The 22,156-nt window shown below is 56.2% G+C and overlaps 2 protein-coding genes across 6 annotated transcripts in view; both read right to left on the bottom strand.

Annotated features, from left to right (window-relative positions):
* Window positions 1-2,962: 2,962 nt before the first annotated feature.
* Window positions 2,963-14,817, bottom strand: GRM2 (glutamate metabotropic receptor 2). Its single transcript, XM_004615201.2, has 6 exons — window positions 14,701-14,817; window positions 12,013-12,594; window positions 8,494-9,331; window positions 5,714-6,789; window positions 3,512-3,692; window positions 2,963-3,323 (listed from the first exon to the last, which is right to left on the bottom strand). The coding sequence occupies exons 2-6, from the start codon at window positions 12,460-12,462 to the stop codon at window positions 3,253-3,255; spliced, it is 2,616 nt and encodes an 871-aa protein (XP_004615258.2). The 5' UTR covers window positions 12,463-12,594; window positions 14,701-14,817; the 3' UTR covers window positions 2,963-3,252.
* A 2,639-nt stretch (window positions 14,818-17,456) lies between these two features.
* Window positions 17,457-22,156, bottom strand: part of LOC101555744 (RAD54 like 2) — a 118,986-nt gene continuing 114,286 nt past the window's right edge. For all 5 annotated transcript variants that reach the window (XM_004615204.2, XM_055134409.1, XM_055134408.1 and 2 more), the window contains 2 exons: window positions 21,187-21,355; window positions 17,457-18,046 (listed from right to left, as the gene is read on the bottom strand). In XM_004615204.2, coding sequence (XP_004615261.2) covers window positions 17,754-18,046; window positions 21,187-21,355 — 462 coding nt within the window. In that variant the 3' untranslated portion in view covers window positions 17,457-17,753. The remainder of the gene's footprint in view (window positions 18,047-21,186; window positions 21,356-22,156) is intronic.

Genomic DNA, 22,156 nt, shown 5'->3' with positions numbered 1-22,156 from the left:
CAATTTCTCCTTGGATTGCTGTATCCCGTCTTTCTCTTTGAGGGTTCTGGACAGGCCCTCTCGCTGCTACCCATGCCAAGGCTGGGAGGGAGCAGTGAGCACCTCAGCCACCCTCATTCGTCTCAGGGACACCCTTCAGAGACAGAAACCTCCCTGCAGGAGACAGGGCAAGGGAGAGGGGTCTCTGAACAAAGCCACAGGAGAAACAGCCATGCTCAGGGCAGGCGCGGCCACCCTGAGGACGTAAAGGAAGCTGATGATTGTGACCAAGGGGAACCACTCCACCTCCCTGGACTGCAGAGGGACAGACCCCTAAAGTTTGGCATTCTTGCACAGCATTCCCCAGAAAAGGCAGCCTCTCACCTGAAGACTCCAGGTCTCACAAGGCAAGTTGGTCCCTGAGCAGGGACCCTGAGCCCCTCCCCCCACTTCCTAGGCAGACACTTGGGGTTTCCTGAGACACAGATGTGAAATCAGAGGAAGGCAGAGACCTAAGCTCAGGTCACTCAGCACGGGGAGGTGAGGGAGTCTGGGGGCAGTTGGAGGGGCCCAGTCTTAGTAAGGATTGAAGGTTGAGGAGTGAAGGTAAGTTCTCTGCTTACGGCCCCATGGGAGTGGGGCCAGTGAAGGACAGCTGGGGGCTCTGGCTCTGGCTGGTGCCCAGGAATTAATTCTTCAGCCCCTGCCCCTCCTCCCTGACTCCCAGACCTGATCCTTGTCCACCCCCAACCCGCACCCCTGTGGATGGCAGGAAGAGGAGTGTCTTTACTGATATCCTCTGCACCTTTTTTGCCGTGAGTGGTAATTACTATCCTGGAAAGGTGCTTTTCCTTTTTTTTTTTTTTTTTTGCCACAGCCAGTAATGCTCAGGGGTTACACTGCTGGGAGTGCTTAGGGGCCCCAATAGGATGTCAGGGATCGAACTTGGGTCAGGGGCTTGCAAGGCACGTGCCCTACCTGCTGCCCTATTGCTCCAGACCCCCTGAGAAGCTTCTTTGCAATCATTATTGTCTTTATTATTATTATTACATTTTACAGAAAATACCATGCAAAGGACTGTTTCGAATCTGGTGCAAGAAGGGGATCAGAGTACCTGCATGTGTATCGCAAGCCATAATCCCTAAAAGAGAGAGAGGGAGGAAGGGAGGGAGGGAGAGATAGAGAGAGAGGGAGAGAGAGAGAGGAGAGGGAGATAATAGAGGTGCCTGCTATACTGCCATAGAGTCAGGCTGGGTGGAGGGTGGCTTGAAGGGGTGGGAGGGAAACTGGGGTCACTGGTGCTGGGAAATTACACTGGTGGAGGGATGGGTGTTGGAACATTGTATTACTGAAATGCAATCATGAACAATTTTGTAATGTTCTATCCCACGGTGATTCAATTAAAAAAATAAAGGAGGGGATCAGAGCCCCACCTCAATCTGTCCAGGGGCCAGGAGGGCTGGCAGCTGTGCCCTGGGTCCAGTTTGGTGGGAAGATCCAGAAAAGGTCAGACTGGAAGCAGGCTCAGTGCCACAGATGGTAGGGGGTAGGGGGTGAAGGCAGCTCCCTGGGGGGCTTTCACTGGGGCCACCCAAATCCAGAACATTGGGAACTGAGACCCGTCAGGTTAGTACATTTAGCAAATAAAAATAAGATGCCCAGATAAGTCTAGATGCCAGACAAACAACAAAAAATGTTCAGTGTGTGTCCCCAGTATTACTTGGGATACATATATACATAAACACTTAAACATTACTCAACATATTTTGTATTCAATCTTAACTGGGCATTCTATCTCTTATTTAGCAGCCTTCCTCTCCAAATATGGGTGGGAGAGAAAGCCAATCCTGAGGTCTTCTTTATACATTTTTCTGTTTTCAGGTTTTATTGTTAACATGAATTTCTATATCCTCACCGGCTTGTCGAGGCAAATTATTTCATTTTATTTCATTTCATTTTGTTTTGTACTTAAAAATGAACAGATGTTGGGGCCGAAGATATAGTTCAGCGTTCAGCGGATAGGGCGCTTTCCTTACATAAGGCCGACCTGTGTTCTATCCTTGGCACCCCATATGGTCTCCCCATCCCCACCAGGAGTGATCCCTGAGCACAGAGCCAGGAGTAACCCTGAGCACAGATGTTCCTGGTCTGCCCGTCTTACTGTAGGACCTTGTTTCTAAGATACTGCCATCTGGGGGATCCTTCTGAGCTGCCAGGTTCTGCCCTGACCAGCTGGGCACCCACTGTCCTGTAGGCGGTAGGAGGGAAACAGTGGCTGGCCCAGCCCTAGGGCCGACGCAGCGCCTTAGCGCCCTCTGCTGGTGAGCAAAGGACTTCAGGGGCTGATGCTCTTGCAAGCTGGACAAAGAACCCTTCTCCCACTTCCCACCAGGTGGACAGCACTGGCCCTGCCCGTTCTGCTGCATGCCCCACCTCCTCACCAGCTCTTTCTGGCTTTGCCTCGAGAAACAGGGGACACTGGGCCTCCACACAACACACGTGGCCTGGCTCTGACTCCCCATGCAGACCAGCTGCGACAAGTCCAGAGTCCTTGTCCCTCCTGCCCTGTCACCCACCCGTTACCAGGTCTTCCTCTCAACCACCAGGGGAGCCTGTGACCATTTAAACCTCCGTCATCCTCCCTCTTCTGCCAAAGGACAGCAGCTCATTCATTTTCTGTATGTCTGGTCTGCTGCCACCAGGTGCTGTGCTGGGCCCAGAGCTGGCACGGGGCAGAGTCGACACACAGTGGCAGATATGAACGGTGGGAGACCTGCAGGGACCTCCCTGGGCCACGGGCAAAGAAAGACTTTTTTACTAAAGACACTTTATTTACAGAAAATACAAAATAAACCACAGGACAGACTAGTGTGCCGGGGGAGGTGGCCCCAGAGTTACCCCCCCTCCCCATCCCAGAATAACATATAAAAAATTAAAAAGGCCCTAGAAGGAGGGAAGGGCAGGGCTGGAAGCACCGTTCTGATGGGGGGGGTGGGGGTGGAGAGCTCTGCAGTCCTCAGCCACCCACGCCTCCGTCCAGGGCAGTGCACCCTGGCTTGGCGGGGACCCGGCTTCAAGGGCAGCTGGTGGCCTTGGCAGAGGCTCTGTGACAAGGACTCTGACTTCTGACTGAAGGGTTGGAGGGAGATGGATAGTTGGGGGCCCACGGGGTTGGCATTATTGCAGTGCTCCAGCCCTCCTCCTCCTGGCCTCGGGGCTCGCTGGCACAGGTGCGGGGAGCAGCTGTGGCGAGCAGGTGGGTGTGGGGGGTCCTCACAGCGACGTTGTCGTGTCTACCACCTCTCGGCCATTGCAGACAGTGGGGACAAACTGGGAGCCAGAACCTGTGGAAAGGGGCTGAGGGTTGGGGCCAATCTCCAGAGAGGGGGCAGCTGAGGATGAAACCTCCACCACCGCCCCCTCACCCCCCACCAAACCCATCCCCTGGCTGGGGGTGGGGACGAGGGCTCTCAGCCACCTGATGCCTAGGCCCGGGAACTGGGCGGACAGGGGTGTTCAGGGAGACTCTGACCTTGGGCCTGGCTGGAGCTGCCTCTGGCGGCTGCGCTGCCAAAGCGGCTGGTGGGCGCACGGTGGGTCACCACATTCTTCTGTGGCTGGAAAAGGATGATGTGCAGCTTGGGGGCGAAGAGACAGCCGAGCACCACCGAGCCGCTGAGGCTGACGGACACGCACATGGTGGTGGTCTGCACCTGGGAGGGAGGGCGGCAGGAGGGGTGGCAAGCATGAGCTTGGTGCAAAGAACCGCCCCCCAGCCCCCACCCCATGCTGGGACTGTGGGGCAGGGAGCAGGCAGGGCCGGGGGGCCAGCAAGTGTCTATCTGCCAAGCTCCAGAGGATTTATGGGAAGGTCAGGCACAGTCCCTCCATCAGTACCAGTGACATCTTCCCGGGGACGCCAGGCTTCTCACTAGGGGTGAACGTGCAGGGGGCCTTGTGGGCATGAAAGCGTGCATACAAGAGTATACACAGGCACACGTATGAAGCCCTGCATGGCAGTGTCTATGCCTGTGTGAGTATAAGTGGGTGAGCATGTGGACATATGTGTCGGTGGGAAGACCTATGCTCCAGGCATGCATGTGCGTGCACATATGTGTGCCCTATGTCAGTACAGACACAGGCCTGTGGTCAGGCTGTGTGTGTCTGTCCCAGGCGAGTCCTTAGTTGCCTATGATTGACACACAAATGCAAATTCTATGCAAATTCAGGCTGAGTCAGAGCAGCTGCCCTCCCCAGCCCTGGTCTCTGCTCCCCACGCAGGTGGCCCAGCAGGTGCAAAGCAGAAGAGCCGAGTCCAGCAGCCCAGCCAAATCCGGCAATCCCTGGCCCCCAGCGCTGCCAACTAGACCTCAGTTCTGGGGGAAATGGTTTCTCTGGGGCTCTTGTTTTCTTGCTCCTTTGTTATTGGGATTGTCAATCCAGACCCTGAGCTATACTCACAATCTCTGAATCAATTCTAGGCAAGGAATTAATTCAGAGTCTGTTTCTTGACTGTCATGGAGTTTACTCCAGAGGAAAGGTTAATGGAAAATTAACCAAGATGGTCCTCGGATTTAGAGCTCATGGTCGGCTCCGGGAAAGGGGCTTCCCTCACACCGTCTGCAGCACCCCAGGACCCGGATGCTGAGGAGGCCCAGTGAGATGCTAGTTCCAATCTGGCTCAGAAGCCACTGAGTACCGTTTTCACCTTTCCTGGTCCCCCTTGCAAATCTAACACCACCACCCCCACCCCACCCCTCTTGGCTTCTGCCTTCCTAGTATCTGCTCTCAACCCTGGAGTTGTCTGGCTCTAAGACTCTGTGCAACAGTGCCCTGTTCCCAGAGGCATCCAGGGGTCCTCCAGAGCTTGAGCTCCCCATTACAGATTTCCACCTGCATCCACCTACTTTCCAGATTACGGCATCCCTTCCTTAGTGCAGACCCTCTGTCACGATCAGCCTCCATATTGACTGTCCCTCCCTACACTTGCCTCCTTAATCATACATGCTGTTCAAGGACTCCTCTTCCAGGAAGCCTCCCAGATTCCCTACACAGATATCTACACACACACACACACACACACATACATACACACATTTACACACCACCACCACCACCACCACCACTGCCACTGCTACCACTGTCACCACCATCACCCCTCTCTCCTGCACTCTCACTTGGGTCTTGGGTCATCCAGACAGCAGCATTTTTTCAATTTAGCTCCAGCCCACGAGTTCCTGAAGAGCAGAGACCAGGTCTCACAGCCATATATGGAACAGGGGAGAACCCCTGTTTATGGCAACCTATTTCTGTGCTTCGCCTTCCTCCTAGACTAGGAGATGGCATCTGCATTCTGAAATCTCTTTTTAATTTTTTTTCTTTTTGTGTCACACCTGGCAATGCACCAGGAGTTCTCCTGGCTCTACACTCAGGAATTACTCCTGGCGGTACTCAGGGGACCATGAGATGCTGGGAATAGAACCCGGGTCGGCCGCATGCAAGGCAAATGCCCTACCCACTATACTATTACTCCAGTCCCTCTTCCTGAAATGTCAACTCCTGCTCTTTCCTCCAACTCCCTGACTGTTTCCCAGGGGCCCCTCAGCTCTCCTCCTTCCCCAGACCTTTAGTCCTGAGGGGGCCACTTTAACCTCAGAGTCCTGGAGTTCCGTTGAGACCCCAGGGAACAGAAGCTCTCACATCCTTCCCGCCCAATCTCTCACAGGGGGCTCACCCGGTAGTCACTGGAGGTGACGTAGAAGATGGGCAGGAAGGCCAACCAGATGATGCAGGTCGTGTACATGGTGAAGCCGATGAACTTGGCCTCGTTGAAGTTCTCGGGGCATTTGCGAGTCTTGAAGGCGTAGAGCGTGCAGAGTGCGATGAGCAGCACGTTGTAGGCCAGCGAGCCCAGCATGCTGGCGTCGCGGTGGTTGCAGCGCAGTGTCACCACCTCCCGCCGCTCAGGGGCGGTTTCCTTGCCCGTGCCTGGTGCCTCCACCACCAGCCAGGCAGTGACAATGAGCAGTTGACCCGAGATGAGTGCCAGGCAGATGGCCACCTGGGAGGCAGGACTGATGAAGCGTGGCCGCTGGGCTCCCTCGCGGGCCCCGCCGAAGATGCGCGCAATGCGGTTGGTTTTGGTGAGCAGGGCTGAGTAGCAGACGGAGAAGGCGGTGCCCAAACCCAGGCGCCGTAAGGTGCACACCACCGTGGACGGTTTGGCGATGAAGATGAAGGTCATGCAGTAGCAGAGGAAGACGCCACCCAGCAAGATATAGCAGAGCTCCCGGCCCGAGGCCTTGACCACAGGGGTGGCATTATGTCGAACAAAGACACCCAGCACGAAGAGGGTGGCCAGGGCGCCAAGGCAAGCGATGGTGACCGGCCCCACAGCCCAAGCATCGCCCCAGTGAATATACTCCTGGGGCAGCTCGAAGCAGCCTGTCAGGCTGGCGTTGGGCCAGTAGCCCAGGCCACAGTCGGCGCAGGTGAACTCATCCAGCCGGTACTCGTAGGGCTGGCAGGGCATGCAGAGCCAGCAGCAGACCTCTCCTGGCTGCACGCTTTTCACCTCATTCTGCAAGCAGGGCTCACTGCAGCGAGAGGCGGGCAGCGGGCCAACGGAGGGCGAGGCCCACGGGATGAGGCTGGTGTCCAGGGTGAGGCCCTCTGCCCAGTAGCCCACCTTCTGGTAGCGATAGCGCCCATTGCCTGCCCTCAGGTAGGTGAAAATGTTGTAGCGACCGATACCGTCGCCGAAGCGGTCGAAGCGAACCTCACTGTGGGTGTCTGCTGGGCGGAATGGGGCTGGGAGCGGGTGGGGGACAAGGGAAGAAAGAGAGGGTGAATGGGTGTATCATCCTGACGAACCTCAAACCTGTCCAAAACATGGAATCTCGCCCCAAACTAAGACCACACTCCCTATCCTTTTGATCCTCACCTCAAACCCAGAGTTCACCCGATCCCATTCATTTTTCTCAATGGGGGATTCCAACAATTTCCAATGCTAAACTTCAGAGACCCTAAGGCCTCTTACAGCCTTAGCCATTGCCACGACAGCCCATCTGGACCCCCAACCATCCAGTCTCAAGCCCCAGGCTGAGAGCTGCTCTCCAATCTAGGCCCCAACTGGACACACCACAGTCCTCTCCCCAAGATTAACATGTAGACACCAGAAATCAAACTCAGCCTCAGGTCTGGGATGGATCCCCCTTAATCCTGTCCCTGACAGTCCCCACTCCTGGCCCAACCAGTCCTAGTCCCCATCTCAGAGCCAACCAATCCCACCTCAACGACCACCTGTTGGCAGGTCACAAACTGCTTCTACACCCAGACCCGGCCATGCCCCTTCAAACCCCATATTCCCAGCCTGGCTCAGGAGGCAGGACCATGGTCCCGAGTCCCCAGCAGGCAGATGATATGCTTCAAGCCCCGTGGTAATGGTACTCCCCACTGCCCACCCTGTTATCTTAGTCTCAAAACTCAACTTGAGCCCCACCAGAAACCCCACCAAGCCCAGGGTCGCTGAAGAGGGTTGAAATAAAGTTAACCTCAGTCAGGGCCCAGACCCTCACCCCACTTTCAATCCCACAGGAATCCTCCCTGTCAGAGCACCTTGGCCACTGCTCTGAGTGAGGCCAGCCGGACACCCTCTGCCCCTAAGGATTCTTCCTGAGGTTCAGTGATGATTCTCAGGCTTCTTTTTCCCTTAATTCTGGAACTTTTCACTAAAATCATTTTGGTAGAGGGGAGCTGGGATGTAGTACAGTGGTTAGAGCAGTGGCCCAGCATGCACTCGACCCGGGTTAGAGTCCCAGTGCCACCTGGTGCCCTGAGCATTGCCGAGTGCAGCCCTGGAGGCCCCCTGAGAATGTGAGAGTGTGGCCCTGGAGGTCCCCAGCAATGCCAGAAAGGCGCGATATTCCCAGCACAGCAGGACCCCATCAGTACCTTATCCTCGGGTCCTTGCACTGAACGACTGACCCAGAGTGGGCTGAGACTCACCGGTGGGATCCCCACCTCCCAAGCACCACGTGGAAGCCCCTCAACCCCCCAAAAAGTCACTGGGTTAAAGAGGCTTGACTGTCTTGGATGAAAATTAAGGGTATGAATAGGAATTTCCCTGCAGGAGGGAATGTCATCCTGAAGCTGACTCAGACCCTCCCCACCCCTTATTCTCACACTCGCCCATGTTGTGTTGCCTAAAAATGGGCCTGAGGCTTCCTGATTCATACCCCGCGAGATACAGAGGCAGGAGATAGCAGGCAGGATCCAACCCAGACCTTAAGACTTTCAAAGGAATGGGTCAGATCAGTGATCTCTCCTGGAGGGTCTTAGGAAGCAGAATCACAGCCCTGGCTGGGTTTGGTACCTTCTCTGCCTTGGCAGCCCCCTGCAAGCTCCGCCTCTGCCCCTCTGGGAGAGTCCTGACTTGTTGAGGTCTACATTTCACTTAACCAAGTAATAGAGGGAGAGGGTCTGTTCCTGGTGGACACTGGCCAGCCCCATTACCATCGAACTTGACGTTGAGGATGAAGTCCTTATAGAGACGACGCCCGTTGACTGGCCTCATGGCATCACAGAGGCGGGTGGTGTTGGGGCAGAGGGCCCTGTGCATGTTGTGCAGTGCGTGGGCCATGGCATACACCGCGTTGACCACAAACATGATCTTGGATTCCTGCTCGAAGGGCACGGCCCGCAGCGAGTGGGTGGCGCAGTCACGCTGCCGGAAGCTGCAGCGGAACCTCTGCTCCCAGAACTCGCGGAACCAGGGGTTCCGGCTGTTGTTCCATGGGTCCAGGCTCCGGAAGTAGGAGGCAAAATCGCCGATGGGGTAGGAGGCCAGCTCGATGGTGATAGCACCCTCGGCAGCCCTCTCACTGCCGGCTACCACACTCTCCAAGGCCCCCCAGCCATCACTGGCCACCCAGATGAAGCTGGCGTTGAGGCGCTGGGTGGCCGCCAGGAGCTCACGGGCATCCTCGGAGCGTGTGAACAGGACAGCCACGCGGGCACTAGGCTTCTGCAGCAGGGCACGCACCACGCCCTCGAAGGCCGCGCGGTTCATGGCTCGACCCACCTTCTCTGAGGTTGCCACGCAGATGTTGCGGGCACGGGCCTCCAGCTCAAAGGCTTCAATGCCGGTTTCACCATAGTCACCCTCGGATGCCACAGTGGACACGTAGGTCCAGTTGAAAAAGCGGAGAATCTCGGCCATGGCCTTGGCCTGGAAGAAGTCAGGGGGCACAGTTCGGGCAAAGTAGTCATAGCGGGACTTGTCACTCAGCTTGGCGCTGGTGGATGCGTAGCTGATCTGAGGGATCTGAAAGAGCCGCAGGAGGTTGGCAACCTGGGTGGAAGGTGGGGATGAGATGGAAAGATCGAGAATAGGTTGAAGGTTAGAGATGTGTCTCCCCTCTCTGACACCAACCCCCACACAGGCACACACAGACACACCAACTATTAGGATTGGAGTCTTGACCTCAAGGAGGTCACGTTGAGGTCACATTGAGGTCACCTCTCCCAAAAAGCTTGTCTCATCTCTTGATGTGCCATCTGCCTGGGGACAAGGTATTTTCTACTCCCAAGGAGAGAAAAGCCAAAGCCATAGCTCGGGGTCCTAAGTAGCTCCCAGTCACCCCCTGGAGGTGTATGGCCGTGGCCAAACTAAGGAGCCCAGCGCAGGTCAAAGTTCTGTGGCTGAGAAAGGTTAGCCCACGTCTGGTCAAGACAGAAAGAGGCACAGAGGCATCTGGGATGATCAGGACTTTCATGGTCTCCACCTGTTTGGAGCCCACCCTTCCTGGACAAGGCTCAAGGCCGTAGGATGATGAACAAAGAAGAAAAAAACTCCCCAGGAGGGAGACCTTGGGAGCCACAATGGGTATTCACTGCATGTTTAGGCCTGAGTGAGTCCCAGGCTTCCTGTATCCCACTCATGCCAGCAGCTGGCACCTACTTCAGGGGCTGGGGACCTGCTCTGAAGCAGGGCCCCAGACAAAGACCTGAGGGCATGGCCTATAGGGAGGGCAGGACCTGGCCTGGGCCCACGGAAGGGAGTTTGGGCCTGTATTTGTGGATGGGACATAGGCTCTCATGAAGACAGAAATGTCCACTCCCATATTTCTGACCTCTGTGTCCCTGAATAGGGGGAACAGGTCTCCCTGAGCCTCGGTTTCTCATTCCTGCTTACAAGGCTTCTGCACAGACTAAATGATAATGCATGACTGAAGAGTTAGTTCACCCTTAAAAAGGGTTAAGGTATTTGTCTTGTAGATGGCTGACTGTGGTTTGATTCTTGGTACCATATGGCACCCTCAAGCACTGCTGGTGTAGTCCTAGAGGCCGCTGAGCTCTATAAGGTGTGACCCTGGTGGTCTCCAGTACTGTGGGGGACTATATCTGAGGAGCACTGTGTCCTCAGACCCCCACATTGAACAGCAGGCCCGGTTGGCTGAGAACTACTGGGAGTGACCCCCAGTTTCCCTGAGCAGTGTTTGGGAGTGCCCCTCCCTGCAATGATAATGCATGCAAAGCCACAGTTGCTGGCATATGGAAGATGACAGAGATTTAGGCAAGAGAGAAGGGGCAGGAACGAGGAGGGATCATTAACAGGCAGGTGCAGCTAAGAATGAGGGCTGGGTGTTGTTTTGACTCAAACACAGAGAAAGCAGACTCATGCTGAGGTGTGGGCTGCAGGGCCCAGGAGGCAGGCGGCTAGGGATGGGGGGATAGGAGGGGGAGAGAGAGAGGCAACTGGGTTCCAAAAGAGGAATGCATGGGCCCCTGAAGAGAATTGTGGAGATGAGGCTGCTAGAACAGTACCCTAGAGGCTCTTGGAGACATTAGCCGGTGAGAGGCTGCCTGCTTATCCCTGTGCCAGCAGGGCTGGAGGAACGTATTCAAGACACCCCCAAAGGTGAACAAGTCTCACTGTCTGCAGTAGAGGGATGAACAGCCTCTCCTGACCTGGGGCAGAAGTTCCTCCATGGCTCAGGATCATGAATTTTCCCCAGAATGGAACAAGCATTCCAGTTTAGGGGGCCTGGCCCTGCCAGCTTCTAAAGAAAGCTGAGGTGTGCCTCCCAATCCCCACCTCCAAAGCTCTTCCAGCATCCCCATTCTGATCTGAGTTTTGGCCTCATCTTCCAACTGAGCTTACTGGGCACCAGGAGAGCCTGAGACCATCCACCTAGTTGAAAGCTGCCAGGGGTGCCTAGGGACATGCCCCAGGTCGGTACCCTCTGCTGACCCCTACAGGAGTGTGGAAGGAGGGAGGGTCTGGTTACCTCCCTCCCTTCAAATCCTGCACCCTCTGGATAATTCAGGGTACCCTCCCCACCTCCCCAAGCCCCATGTTATACTTCCTCCTAGATTCCCCTAACCTTGTCTCTCTCTTCTGGGAGAAACTTGGCACCTCTTTGCAATTCACAGAGAAATGATTTGGGGGGCCCCAGGCCCTTGGCTGAGAGCTCTAGTTTTCTCTTTTGCAAGTGGTCTGACTCTTTCCAAGTCTCAATTTCTTCATCTACAAAGTGGGTTAATAATAGCAGCCAATATAGATGCATGCCCTTGAGACATACCAGGTCCCCAGAATACACTTTTATGTATTACTTTACATTTAGATTTAATCATTTTTCACCACAACTCTAAGAGTGACAAGTATTTGAGTCCCACCACAGTGAGTTGGTAAACCCAAATTCAGACTCGGAACTGTGAGCTAAGAGACCTGGCATGGGCTCACGTAAGGGAGACTATTAAGCTTTTTGGGGCATGTGTGTGTGTGTGTGTGTGTGTGTGTGTGTGTGTGTGTGTGTGTGTGTGTGGTATGTTGGAAGAGGAATGTTTCCCTGATACAGTCTCTGAGAAGCAATTCCTGGTAGGTGACAGAGGCCCTTTCTTAGTCTTCGTGAAAAGCTATTCAGAAGACGTTTATAGTCCTTTTTATTTTTCCATCCTAGTAATCCACCCCCTGCCCTTCTCCCTCACCCCCATTCTGGTAGTACCCTGTCCCCACCCACCATTCAGTACCTGGATGGAGACGTCGCTGTAGGAGCCGCCAATGACCCCGGTGATGGCGGTGGGCGCATCGCCATGGGTGGCGTAAGAGCCGTCTGGGCAGATGTGGCGCGAGCCGTCGGCGCCCCGGCTGAGCGAGGCGCGCACGAAGTCGAGCGCCTGCTCCAGCGCGTGTGTGTCTTTGGAGCAGCTGTCGAGGATGTGCGCGCCCAGGCGCACGCCGGGCAGCAGGCGTGGGTCGCGGTTGATGCGGTCCAGTGCGAAAAGCATGGCCTCCAGGCGCTGGATACCGCGATGCTCGTTGACAGGGCCACACTCCTCGGTGGGGCTGCCTTTCTGGTGTACCGGGAACAGCCCCCCCAGCACCAGGTCCCCCTCCAGGGTCAGCACCTTCTTGGCGGGGCCCTCAGCCACAGCGCCCCACAGCAGCAGCAGCGCCAGAAGCCCCAGCAGCGACCCCATGGTCCCAGAGGGGGATGGATGGCCCAGGAGACCGGGGCCTCCAGCGGTGGGGGGAGAGGCAGCAAAGGCAAAGAGAGAAAACAGGAACCAGAAAAGGACAGGCAGGAAGAGAAATGAGAAAGGACGCAGTTCCTGCAGAGACAGACAGACAGACAGAAGAGAAGTGGAAGGTGAGAGAGGCTTCCCTCCGACTGTCTCCCTGATCCCTTTCTGCAGGGACTCAGAGCCAGGAAAAAGTGGAAGTGCTCACTAGGGTAGAGGCTCCTAGAAACCCCCCCACCCCCAGTCCATCTCTCAGCCCTGCCCTGCTCTGGGTGTGGAGATGGGCCCCACGTCCTCAGCAATTGGGAGAGGCTAAAGGCCCAGATAACAGATGAGAGACCCAATCAGCCCCCTTCCCAGGGCCAGAGAGATAGGACAGCAGGCAGGGCACTTGCCATGCAGCAGACAATCCCCGTTCCATCACCAGCAACACATATGGTCTCCCATGCCCCTCCAGGAGTGATCCCTAAGCACACGGCAAGGAGAAAGCCCTGAGCACCTCCAGATGTGGCTCCCCCCAAAAAACCCAGAAACAACGTTTCCCCACCATAAGTAGACAAATATCCAGACAAATCTCCCACGGCTTCATGGTCAATCCCTCCGCAGCAGAGAGATCGGAGAAACATACTGGGGGGTGGGAGGGGGGAAGTGGACATAGACCATCATGAGCCTTGGCTTTCCAGAGCAGGCTCATTGCTGCTCACCCACGGGAAGAAGAAAGGACGAGTCTCTAAAAGGCAGTCTCATGCCCTGGTGAGTACCCAAGAAAATGCAAGTCTGTTTCTTAAAAAGTCCTCCTCAGGGGCCAGAGTGATAGCACAGTGGGCAGGGCATTTGTCTTGGACGAGGCTGACCCAGGTTTAACCCCCCACCCCTCGCACCCCATATGGTCCATCAGAAGTGATCCCTGAGCACAAAGTCAGGAGTAAGCCCTGAGTATCACTGGGTGTGCTCCTTTTCTTCTCCAGCCCCCCAAGAGCCATTCCCAGATTCTCCTGACTGAGATTTTAAGCCCTAAGAGCTAGCTGGCCAGAAGAGGCTTGCCCCAGCGGCAGACAGTAGTGTGGCCACAGGTCCTGAGGCAACAAACAGGGAAGGAGGAGTGAGCATATGTGTGTGATGGGGAAGGAGAGCAGATCCTCTGGAAAAAAATCTCAAAACAGGGGCCTGAGCCTGAGATATAGTACAGCAGATAAGGCACTTGCCTCGCACAGAGCTGATCCTGGTTCAATCTCCAGCACCACATAGGATTCCCCCAAACTCTTTCGGGAGTGATTCCCCAGCGCAGAGCCAGGAGTAAGACCTGTGTACCACCAGGTATGACCCCAAACCAAATCAAACCAACAAAAAAATCTCTAACCAAGGCTCAGTGTGAGACTTTGGTATGTGGACAGCTGTATGAGACTTTCTGTTTTCTCCTGCTCAGAACCAAGCAGAGAAACCAGTATCTCCCTTCTCCTCATTCTCAGCCTCAGGGTTCCATCCACCCTGTCTCTGGCCCTCAGAAACCTCTCCTTTTCCTCTGTGCCCCATCATTTGTGCCCCAGACACCCCCTCCACCTAGGAGAGGGAAACTGAGGCCAACGAAAAGCAGAGACTAGTTCCAGTGCCCTGTGTCCTGGCCCATTCTAGGGCTCTTTGCTTTGTCCCCTCAGTTCCTTGGGGCTAATCGCCCATTAGAGCCAGAACAGGGGGTCTGGGATCCCCCAAGGGACCATTCAACCAGGCAAACAGTAGACAGAGGCAAGCCCGAAGAAAAACAAGAGATGGAAATAGAGACCCAGATGGGGGTCAAGACAACTAGTTTCCCACAAGGGCTTCTGAACCCAATTTGCGTTGGGGATAGAACTCCGGGGGAGACAGAACCCAAGGGGGGTGCAGTCAGAGCCTTGGGCCACAAATCCGGGCAGGGAACAATCCAGTCCTAGAGGCTGAGACAAAGACAGAGGCACAGACAGAAGGACGGACCAAAAGGACAGAGAGGCTAGAGGAACAAGGGAGAGCCAGGCAGGACGTGCATCCCCCCGGAGAGAAGGTGGAAGCCTGGGGCTGTCTTCCCGGGGCTCCTGCAGAGCGCTGCCCGGACATCCCCGGCCAGTTCGGCCCGGGAGCCCCGGAATTCGAGGATCCTCAGGACTCAGACGCGGGGTCAGGATAGATGTCGGCGGCGGCCTCGGCACCACCTGCTTACCCTACCTGGCACGCCCGGCTCTGGCGCGGTGAGAACCGAAGGAGCTGGGCGCCGGGTTTCAGCTCCCGCTCTCCCGCTCGCTTGCTCGGCTCTGCGCGCTCAGTCCGCCCGCCCCGCCGCTTTCCTTCGCGGCGCGGCCCTGCCCGCCCCGCCCCCGGCCCCTCCCCCGGGCCCCCCCCAACTCCGGGCTCCCGCTCGCAGCCGGGCCTCGCCCCCCTCCGCTGTCCGCTGCGCCTGGCCCGCCGCCTCCCGCGCTCGCTCGCTCGCTAGCGCTTTCCACCAGCCGCCCGCTCGGAGCTGTCCGCCGCGTGGTGCTGAACGCTCAGGGACCCGGTCCCGCTCGGTAGCAGGAACCTGGGTCCCCTCCACCCCGCGATTTCGACTATGTCCCAGAGAGGGGCGTGGAACAGGGGCGTGGAGCACGGAGCTGGGAAGATCACTGGGTCCTGGGAGTCGTGCGTGGTGCTAGGGGGGGTCCCATTTGCGGGGGCTGAAGGTCTGGCTCCAGGGTCGCAGGTACCCATGGAGGACAGGGAAGGGCTCCTGTGGGAGATTGGTGGAGTGCTGAGCCCCGCCTGCTGTTGGAAGTCTGCCTCTGGCCTCACATCTGTTCTTCCCTCCCAGACTGCAGCTCACCTTATGCCAGGCCTGGGGTGGAAGCCTGTATCTTCAGCCCTGCATGAAAGCTAGGGCCTGAGTCACTAGGAGGAAAAGATGAGGTGGGGCAGAGGGCAGAAGAAAATGGGCCCTCTTCTTCCTGCTGATGACCTTTAAAATTACCAACGACACACACCCAGCCCCAACCTACCCACCACCACAACCACTAACCCCCAGTATCTATGCAAAGGATATTTATAGCAGGCACCAAACCTGTGATGGAGGATAAAGACCTCAGGGACCAGGGCCAGCACTGAGGGACATGCTGGGCTGGGAGGTTGGGAGGGAGGAAAGGTGAAGAGGCTCCTGAAACTGGCTGCTGCGTAGGAGGGAGCAGGAGCTGGAGCCTGAGCAAAGGGAGGACAGCTCCGAGAACATGCTCTCGACTGTCTTCCCTCCTGCAGCAGGCTGGGGAAGGATATCCCTGGTTCCGGGGTGCTGGGAGAGCTGCAGAACCAGCCTGCGCTGAAGGATCTGGGGAGGGCGCCTGAACCCAGACCTAGCCCCCAAGCCTGTGCTATCTGCCGAGAGAATGCACACCACCTAAGACACACACACACACACACACACACACACACACACACACACACACACGGTATTGTTTCTTCTACAGGTGTCAGGAGAGGCAAGGTTAGTTCAGACACACAAGTTAATAAATGCATGCCAAGCCCAGACCCCTCTGACACACACACTACATGTGTGTGCGAGCAGCTGGAGGTGGGCTGGAGTGGACGAGCTTCCTCTCAGGCTTCCTCTCTAGACACAGAAACCCGATGCCCCACTGCTTTGGGAAGCACAGCTGTGAAACAAACACATCAAACCCAAACAAACACAAACTCAGTCAGTGATGGGAGGCGAGGTGGCAGCAGGATGCGGGCTCAGAGCTGTCAGACAAGGCTGGAGGGACAGAAATCCTGCCTCTGCTGCTCTCGCCCTCCCTGGCTAACTCAAAGGCTGCTTGTGGGTAGATGGGGGGGCTGTGCTGGGCTGAGGGACAGAGGGTTTTAGAAAGCGGCAGGGTGCTGACATGGGAAGAGCAGTCCCAGTCACACTCACCACAGCAGCTTCCTAAGACACAGGCTTCAAACACCACGACAGTGAGAGGGTCCTTCCATGGCCCACAGTTAGTGGGCTGTAAAGTCCCACCGCAGCACATGGACATGCAGCATCTCAGTTGCCACATCCCGCTATACACACACAGACAGCCTCACAGAGATGTGCATGTCAACACAGCCACAGACACAGTGGTGTATGTAAACCACCTCACATAACTGTACACACACACAACTGTAATAGTTTTATATGTGGACACATAATAAGTTGCACACATGGACAAAGAACCATATACATATGCTGTGGATATATCCACTCATAGTTGTGCTGAGACATGGCTACACAGGCCTACAGCTCTACATGTGGACACAAACACAGAGCTCAGCATATGTACACACACACACACACACACACACACACACACATGCAGAGTAAGTGAAGCTATACATGGAGCAAGCTTCCATAACAAGACTCTTGGCTAGCCAGTCTCACCTATAATACAACACAGATAGGTATTACAGCCCCATCCAGGTACATGCATATTCTGAGACCACCAGGGTACCAGTCTCTCCCAGGCCTATGACCACCCGGTTCCATAGACAGAACCTGAGCCCCATGTGCAGGCAGGCACACACATGCTGGTCCCAGGCACTGAAGTCACAGCAGGACTGTCCTCACCTGCTGGGCAGACACCTGTGTGAGCACAGGCATGGCAGAGCCACAGACACAAAGGCCTCCTTTGGAAGTTCACAGAGGCAGAGCTAGAGCTCTCACTCCTGAGCCACAAAGGGAACCTGTGCTCAGCTCTCACATCCTTTTGCCCAATTCTGCCCGCTCCCCAAAGCCCTATGGGCACCTCTGCAATGAAGGGACAGTCAATGGGGTCAATGGGAGCCACAAAGAAGAGGGGACGGCCTCAAACGCCCCTTTCTGTTAGCAGGACTGCTGACTAGATGTCTTCCTTTCTAAGCCTGGAGGTAACCCTGCCTCCCTGAGTCTGAATGCAGAGCCCCCCATGGCAGAACCAACAAACACACAGGACAAATCAAAGTGAAACAAGAAAATCATTTGCTTTATTCTGGTTCCTGGAAGCTCCAATGTGAATCTGAAAAAGATGTAACAGGGTGGCAGCCCCGAGGGCTGAGTGTAGAAGACAGTTTCTGGCTCCTTTGGCCCGGGGGAGCCCAGAGGGCAGTGAGAAGAAGGCTTAGCTAGAGTCCCGGGGTGGCGAAAGTCAGGTCCCCCTGAGAGCCCCGGCCCAGTCCAGGCCAGGGAAGTGGAGGAGGAAGACGGCTGGAGAGTCAGCTTAGTTCCATAGCACTGCACCATGGGGGGAGAGGGTCAAGAGTTACTCTTCACCCTTCTCAGGGGTACTGGGTTCCCGGGGCCACTTGGCTGCTCCCAGGGGCTCCGCCTCAGGACTCAGCCTTGGCTCCCCCAGAGGTCCATCGCCCTCCAGGTCCAGCTCCTCAAAGGATGAGCCGCTGGCGCCAGACTCGCTGTAGCTGTGCTCACTGCGGGTGTCGCCATCATCCCAGCCACGGGTGCTCACCCCAGGGGAGAGCGTGGCAGCTGAAGTCTCCCGGCTGCCAGGACCCACCTCCAGGCTCACAGAACTCGTGTCACTCATGGTATCAGCTCCTGGGTCAGGAAGAGGAACACAGGTTAGCCAGGACCTCTTCCCCTCATAAAGGGAGGGGACGGAGGCTCCCCACCAGCCCCTGCATAGTGTGCTCATGAATAATGCAGCAGCCCGTCTCAGGAGAGGCATTCCAGCTGCCCTCTGCCCTCTACCCTGACAGGGCCACACTGACAGGGCAGAGAAGAGACCCAGGAGGGGGAGAGGGCGAGGGCAGTCTGTCCATGCTCCTCTCTATAATCTGAATTAGCTTCAGCTCTCCGCACTCCCACAAGCCTGAATCCCTGCACCTCCCCCGCCTCCCTGTGACAGTCCATTAAGGACAGACCACTCAGCCTGAGGTGAGGAGCTGAAGGCAGAACAAAGAGACCCAACTAGTATCCCCTCCTCCACCCCCACTTCAGCCTGGAGAAAGGCTTGTCCAAGGCCAGCCAGAGCCTTGCTTATAAGACAGGAGACTAGGACAAGAGGCCTCTCGCATAACCCCTTGCAGGACTCCCCAAGGGAAGTCAATGGGCCTTTGCCTCTGGACCATGTTGGACTCAAGCTTGAGGAGGGGGCTGGGTCACGAGTAGGATGGGGAAGTCCCAAGAAATGCCCAGTTAGGTACACACAAGTTGGGTGGTGGGACAGAGCATTTTGAGGCTCTCTCCCCTCTGCCTGGGTCATCCCACAGGACCCTTAGTCATGCCACGCACCCCCCAACTACTGGCGGCTTTGGAGCCACAAGCAGAAGGGGATCATGGGAGCACTCCATGTTGAGGGTCCAGATCCCTCCCAGTTTGCTCCTCTTACTCCCAAAATATCCCCCACATTGCAATCCTTTAATTCATCTTCACACATCAGAGGAACTGACAGCTGCTGGGGGTGGAGTGGTGCTCTGGCCACAGAGGGAAGAAATCTGGGGTGCAGGAAGGCTGGTGTCCCCTCCTAATTAAGATGGAGGGAGTCAGCAGTGGATCCTCACAGAAAGTGAGGGTGGACTAGCAGCCACAGTGGTTGTGCCCTGAGTCAAGCTGGGGGTCTGCCTAGAATTTTGACTCGGTCACTCGGTCTAGAACTTTCATTGAGCCTCAGCTTAGACTTATGAAGGGGGTGAGGTAATGGGGTTTGTTTCCTCAATCCTCTTCATCATAAGATGCCACTTTGGCAGGAAGTGAGCGTTGGAAGTATCAAGTCATTGGCCCAGGGCCCTTTCCCTCACTAGGGTCCCAGTATTGGCTCCTAGGTTGAAGACATTCAAGAATGAGCCCAGGCTGCACCCCAAGTTCTGTGTGATGCCCTGACTCAGGGGCAGGATTCCAGCCATATTCCTTCCTTTAACAATCGGAGCTCCAGGGGCTCCAGGCATGAGAGGAGCAGAGGAAGGCAATTGTTCTTCCCAGACCCCATTAAACTGTCACCTTCTCCCTGCCTGCCCATTCCCTGGCTCTCTTGGGACCCAGACAGGAGACCCTGCCTGCTTGTCAGCCAGCTGCCTCCTCCCTCAGCTTGGAGGAAGGAACCTGTGTGTCCCGCAGGCCACAGCCAGGCATGATGGAATGAGGACAGTCTCTGGAGACATATGGACATAGCTGGCAAAGGAGTCTGAGGCAGGGAAGTGTCATCCCATTAGCCACCAAGTCCTGCACAGGAGGAAGACCCAGAATTCTGGGTCTGCGTCCCAGGGAAGAAGTGGGTAAAACTCAAGCCCTAAACCGCTGGGGCTGCTGGGCAAGGGAATGAAACTGCCACCTTCACCCTAGTCCCTCCCTTTTCCACTGCCCACAGCCGGGGAAGGAGATCAAATATTCATCGCCTCTCTGGAGCTAAATAATACATCAATGTAATAACAGGCACAAGGCAGCTAATCACCCCCTTTCACCTCTCAGCCCAAGCTGGGCCCCAGCAGGGAGGCAGGCAGGGACAGGCCGAGCCTGGGGCGGCCAGGCACCCACCATTCACTGCTACACAAGGGCAAGCACCTGGCAGGCAGACACCCAGAGTCCGCCCCGGAGCCAGGGCAAACCCCGTCAGAGGCGGACAGACCCCTCGGCCCCCGCAGCTGGGAGAGGGCGGGCAGGCTGGTAGGGAGGACAGGCCAAGGAGCTGGGGGCGTGGGAGCGAAGGCTGCAGCCAGCTGTGGCGGGTGCCAAGCAGTCCTTCACCACCCCTGGCAGGCAGTGTTTGGAGGAAAGCTGGGTGGGAGGGTGGGTGGGCAAAGGGGGGGGGCCACAGGCAGCAGAGGGAGGTCACAGGAGGTCAACACAAGACCAGGGAGTTGCCTGCTGACCGAGTGCCACACAAGTGCGCCCACAGCAGGAACAGTGAAGAGTGGCTGCCAGGCCCCACGGAGGTAATTAAATGGCAGATGAAGTTAACTGTGTTGGACATGGCCCCCAGGGAGCAGAGGCTGCCTCTCTGCACCCTCCTCCCAATATGCCCCTCTGGGGTGACCTTGGCTGTGAGGACTAGACAGAGGGACTCTCCTAAGAGGAGATGAGGGACAGCCACTGCCTTTGCCACCTGCACCACAGTTCACGGAGCTCCAGTCACAAAAGATCCCACCAGCGCAGACCGCTAGGGCCACTTGGATGTTTCTGGCAGACCACCCTGACCCAAGGACAGCCTCGAGACACTGGAGGTGCGGAGCAGGCGAGCCCCTGGCAAGGCTGACATTGCAGAAGCATTGGGCACTCCTCACTTGGGGCCCTTTGGCAAGGAGGGTCTCAGACAAAGGGTGCAGGAGATGCCTCTTCCTTTCCTTACCTTGCAGATCCAGTGCCAATCTTATTTCAGGATGAGCCCCACCCAAGTGTGGCCTTTCCTGAGTGGCCTCAGCCCCCTCCCTTGAGCATCCAGCTGTCTGGGGTCTGGATTTCCAAGGCCACTCCTGTCGCATCGGGAGGGAATCCGGACAAGGTCTCTGGATCTGTTGCCGGGGGTGACATGTATGAATCCACATCTAGGTGACACGTGTCTGGGATAGGCAACTCTACATGTAGGTCCTGGGTAAGTGGCTCTCCATCCTCCACCTCTGCCAAATATAGCTCAGACATCCCCAGTGCCAACCCAGCCAGGGAGGTGCCTCCTCCACCACATTCTTGCAAGTGCCAGGAAGGGACTGGGGCAGGGCCCTGCCCAAGCACCCCTGGCCCTGTACCTGTGCCATCCGTCTGGGCATCACTGGCTTCCATGGGCCATCGGCTCTTCCGCTCCATCTCTTTCACCTCAGGCACGTAGAAGTCCCCCTGTCGTGCCAGTGGGCACATGAAATAGATCTGGTCTTGCTGGTAGATCTCCAACCGAGGGTGGGCACACAGCTTCCGCTCCTGGTTGGAGGGTGCATAATAAGAGTATTATAGGTCTCAGACCCACTGATCCCTGAGTGAGCCCTGCAACTGACTCCTTCCCCTGTGTCTGGCTCTACCTCCTGCCATAATCTGCTCCAGGTTCCCAGCCCCTATCAAGTTGGGTACATACTCAGCACCCTAAAAACAGTGCCCATGCCCACCCCCTACCACTTCAAAGACCAGAGGCTGAGAAACTGAGAGTTCTAAGAACAATACCCAATGACAAGTGCTGAAAGAACCCATAATCCTGGCACTGCTAATGTTACGTGTCTGGGACCAAAAGGTCTTCCAAAAAAGAAGGTCTCACAAAGCCATGAAACAAATGTTGTATGCCAGATAAGTCCAGAAGAAGGGCTCCATCAACTGAAGCCCCATTACCCAGGAGAAGTTAAATTAAGGTCTGACCTATCGGACTCCTCAACCCTGGGCCCCCTAACCCCCTATCCTATATGATGCCCACAGATAACAAGAATGGCCAATGTCCCTAGCTCTTAGGGCTCCAGGTTCTGCCTTTGTAGAGCAAATTATCACCAGACCCTGAACAGAGGATGAAGGACCCTCCTTCCTCCAGTTTCTCTGCTGCTTCAAGTTTATGCTAGCTCCTCAGTGCTAGGTGTGTGGTTATTTCCCTCCCCTTCACCCACCAGGGTCCAGAGTTCCAGCCAATGGGGAGGAGGTGACCCTCAGCTGGAGCAACAAAAATAGGTTTAGCACTGGACATTAAAACAACTTCCCACCAGCTTACAGGACTCCCAGTCTGGAGACAGGCAGGCGCCCCGG

This window comes from Sorex araneus, chromosome 4 (genome assembly GCF_027595985.1).
Source record: "Sorex araneus isolate mSorAra2 chromosome 4, mSorAra2.pri, whole genome shotgun sequence".
Lineage (NCBI taxonomy): Eukaryota > Metazoa > Chordata > Mammalia > Eulipotyphla > Soricidae > Sorex > Sorex araneus.
Note: the sequence above shows the minus strand (reverse complement) of the source record. Positions and strands in the feature narration are given on the sequence as shown.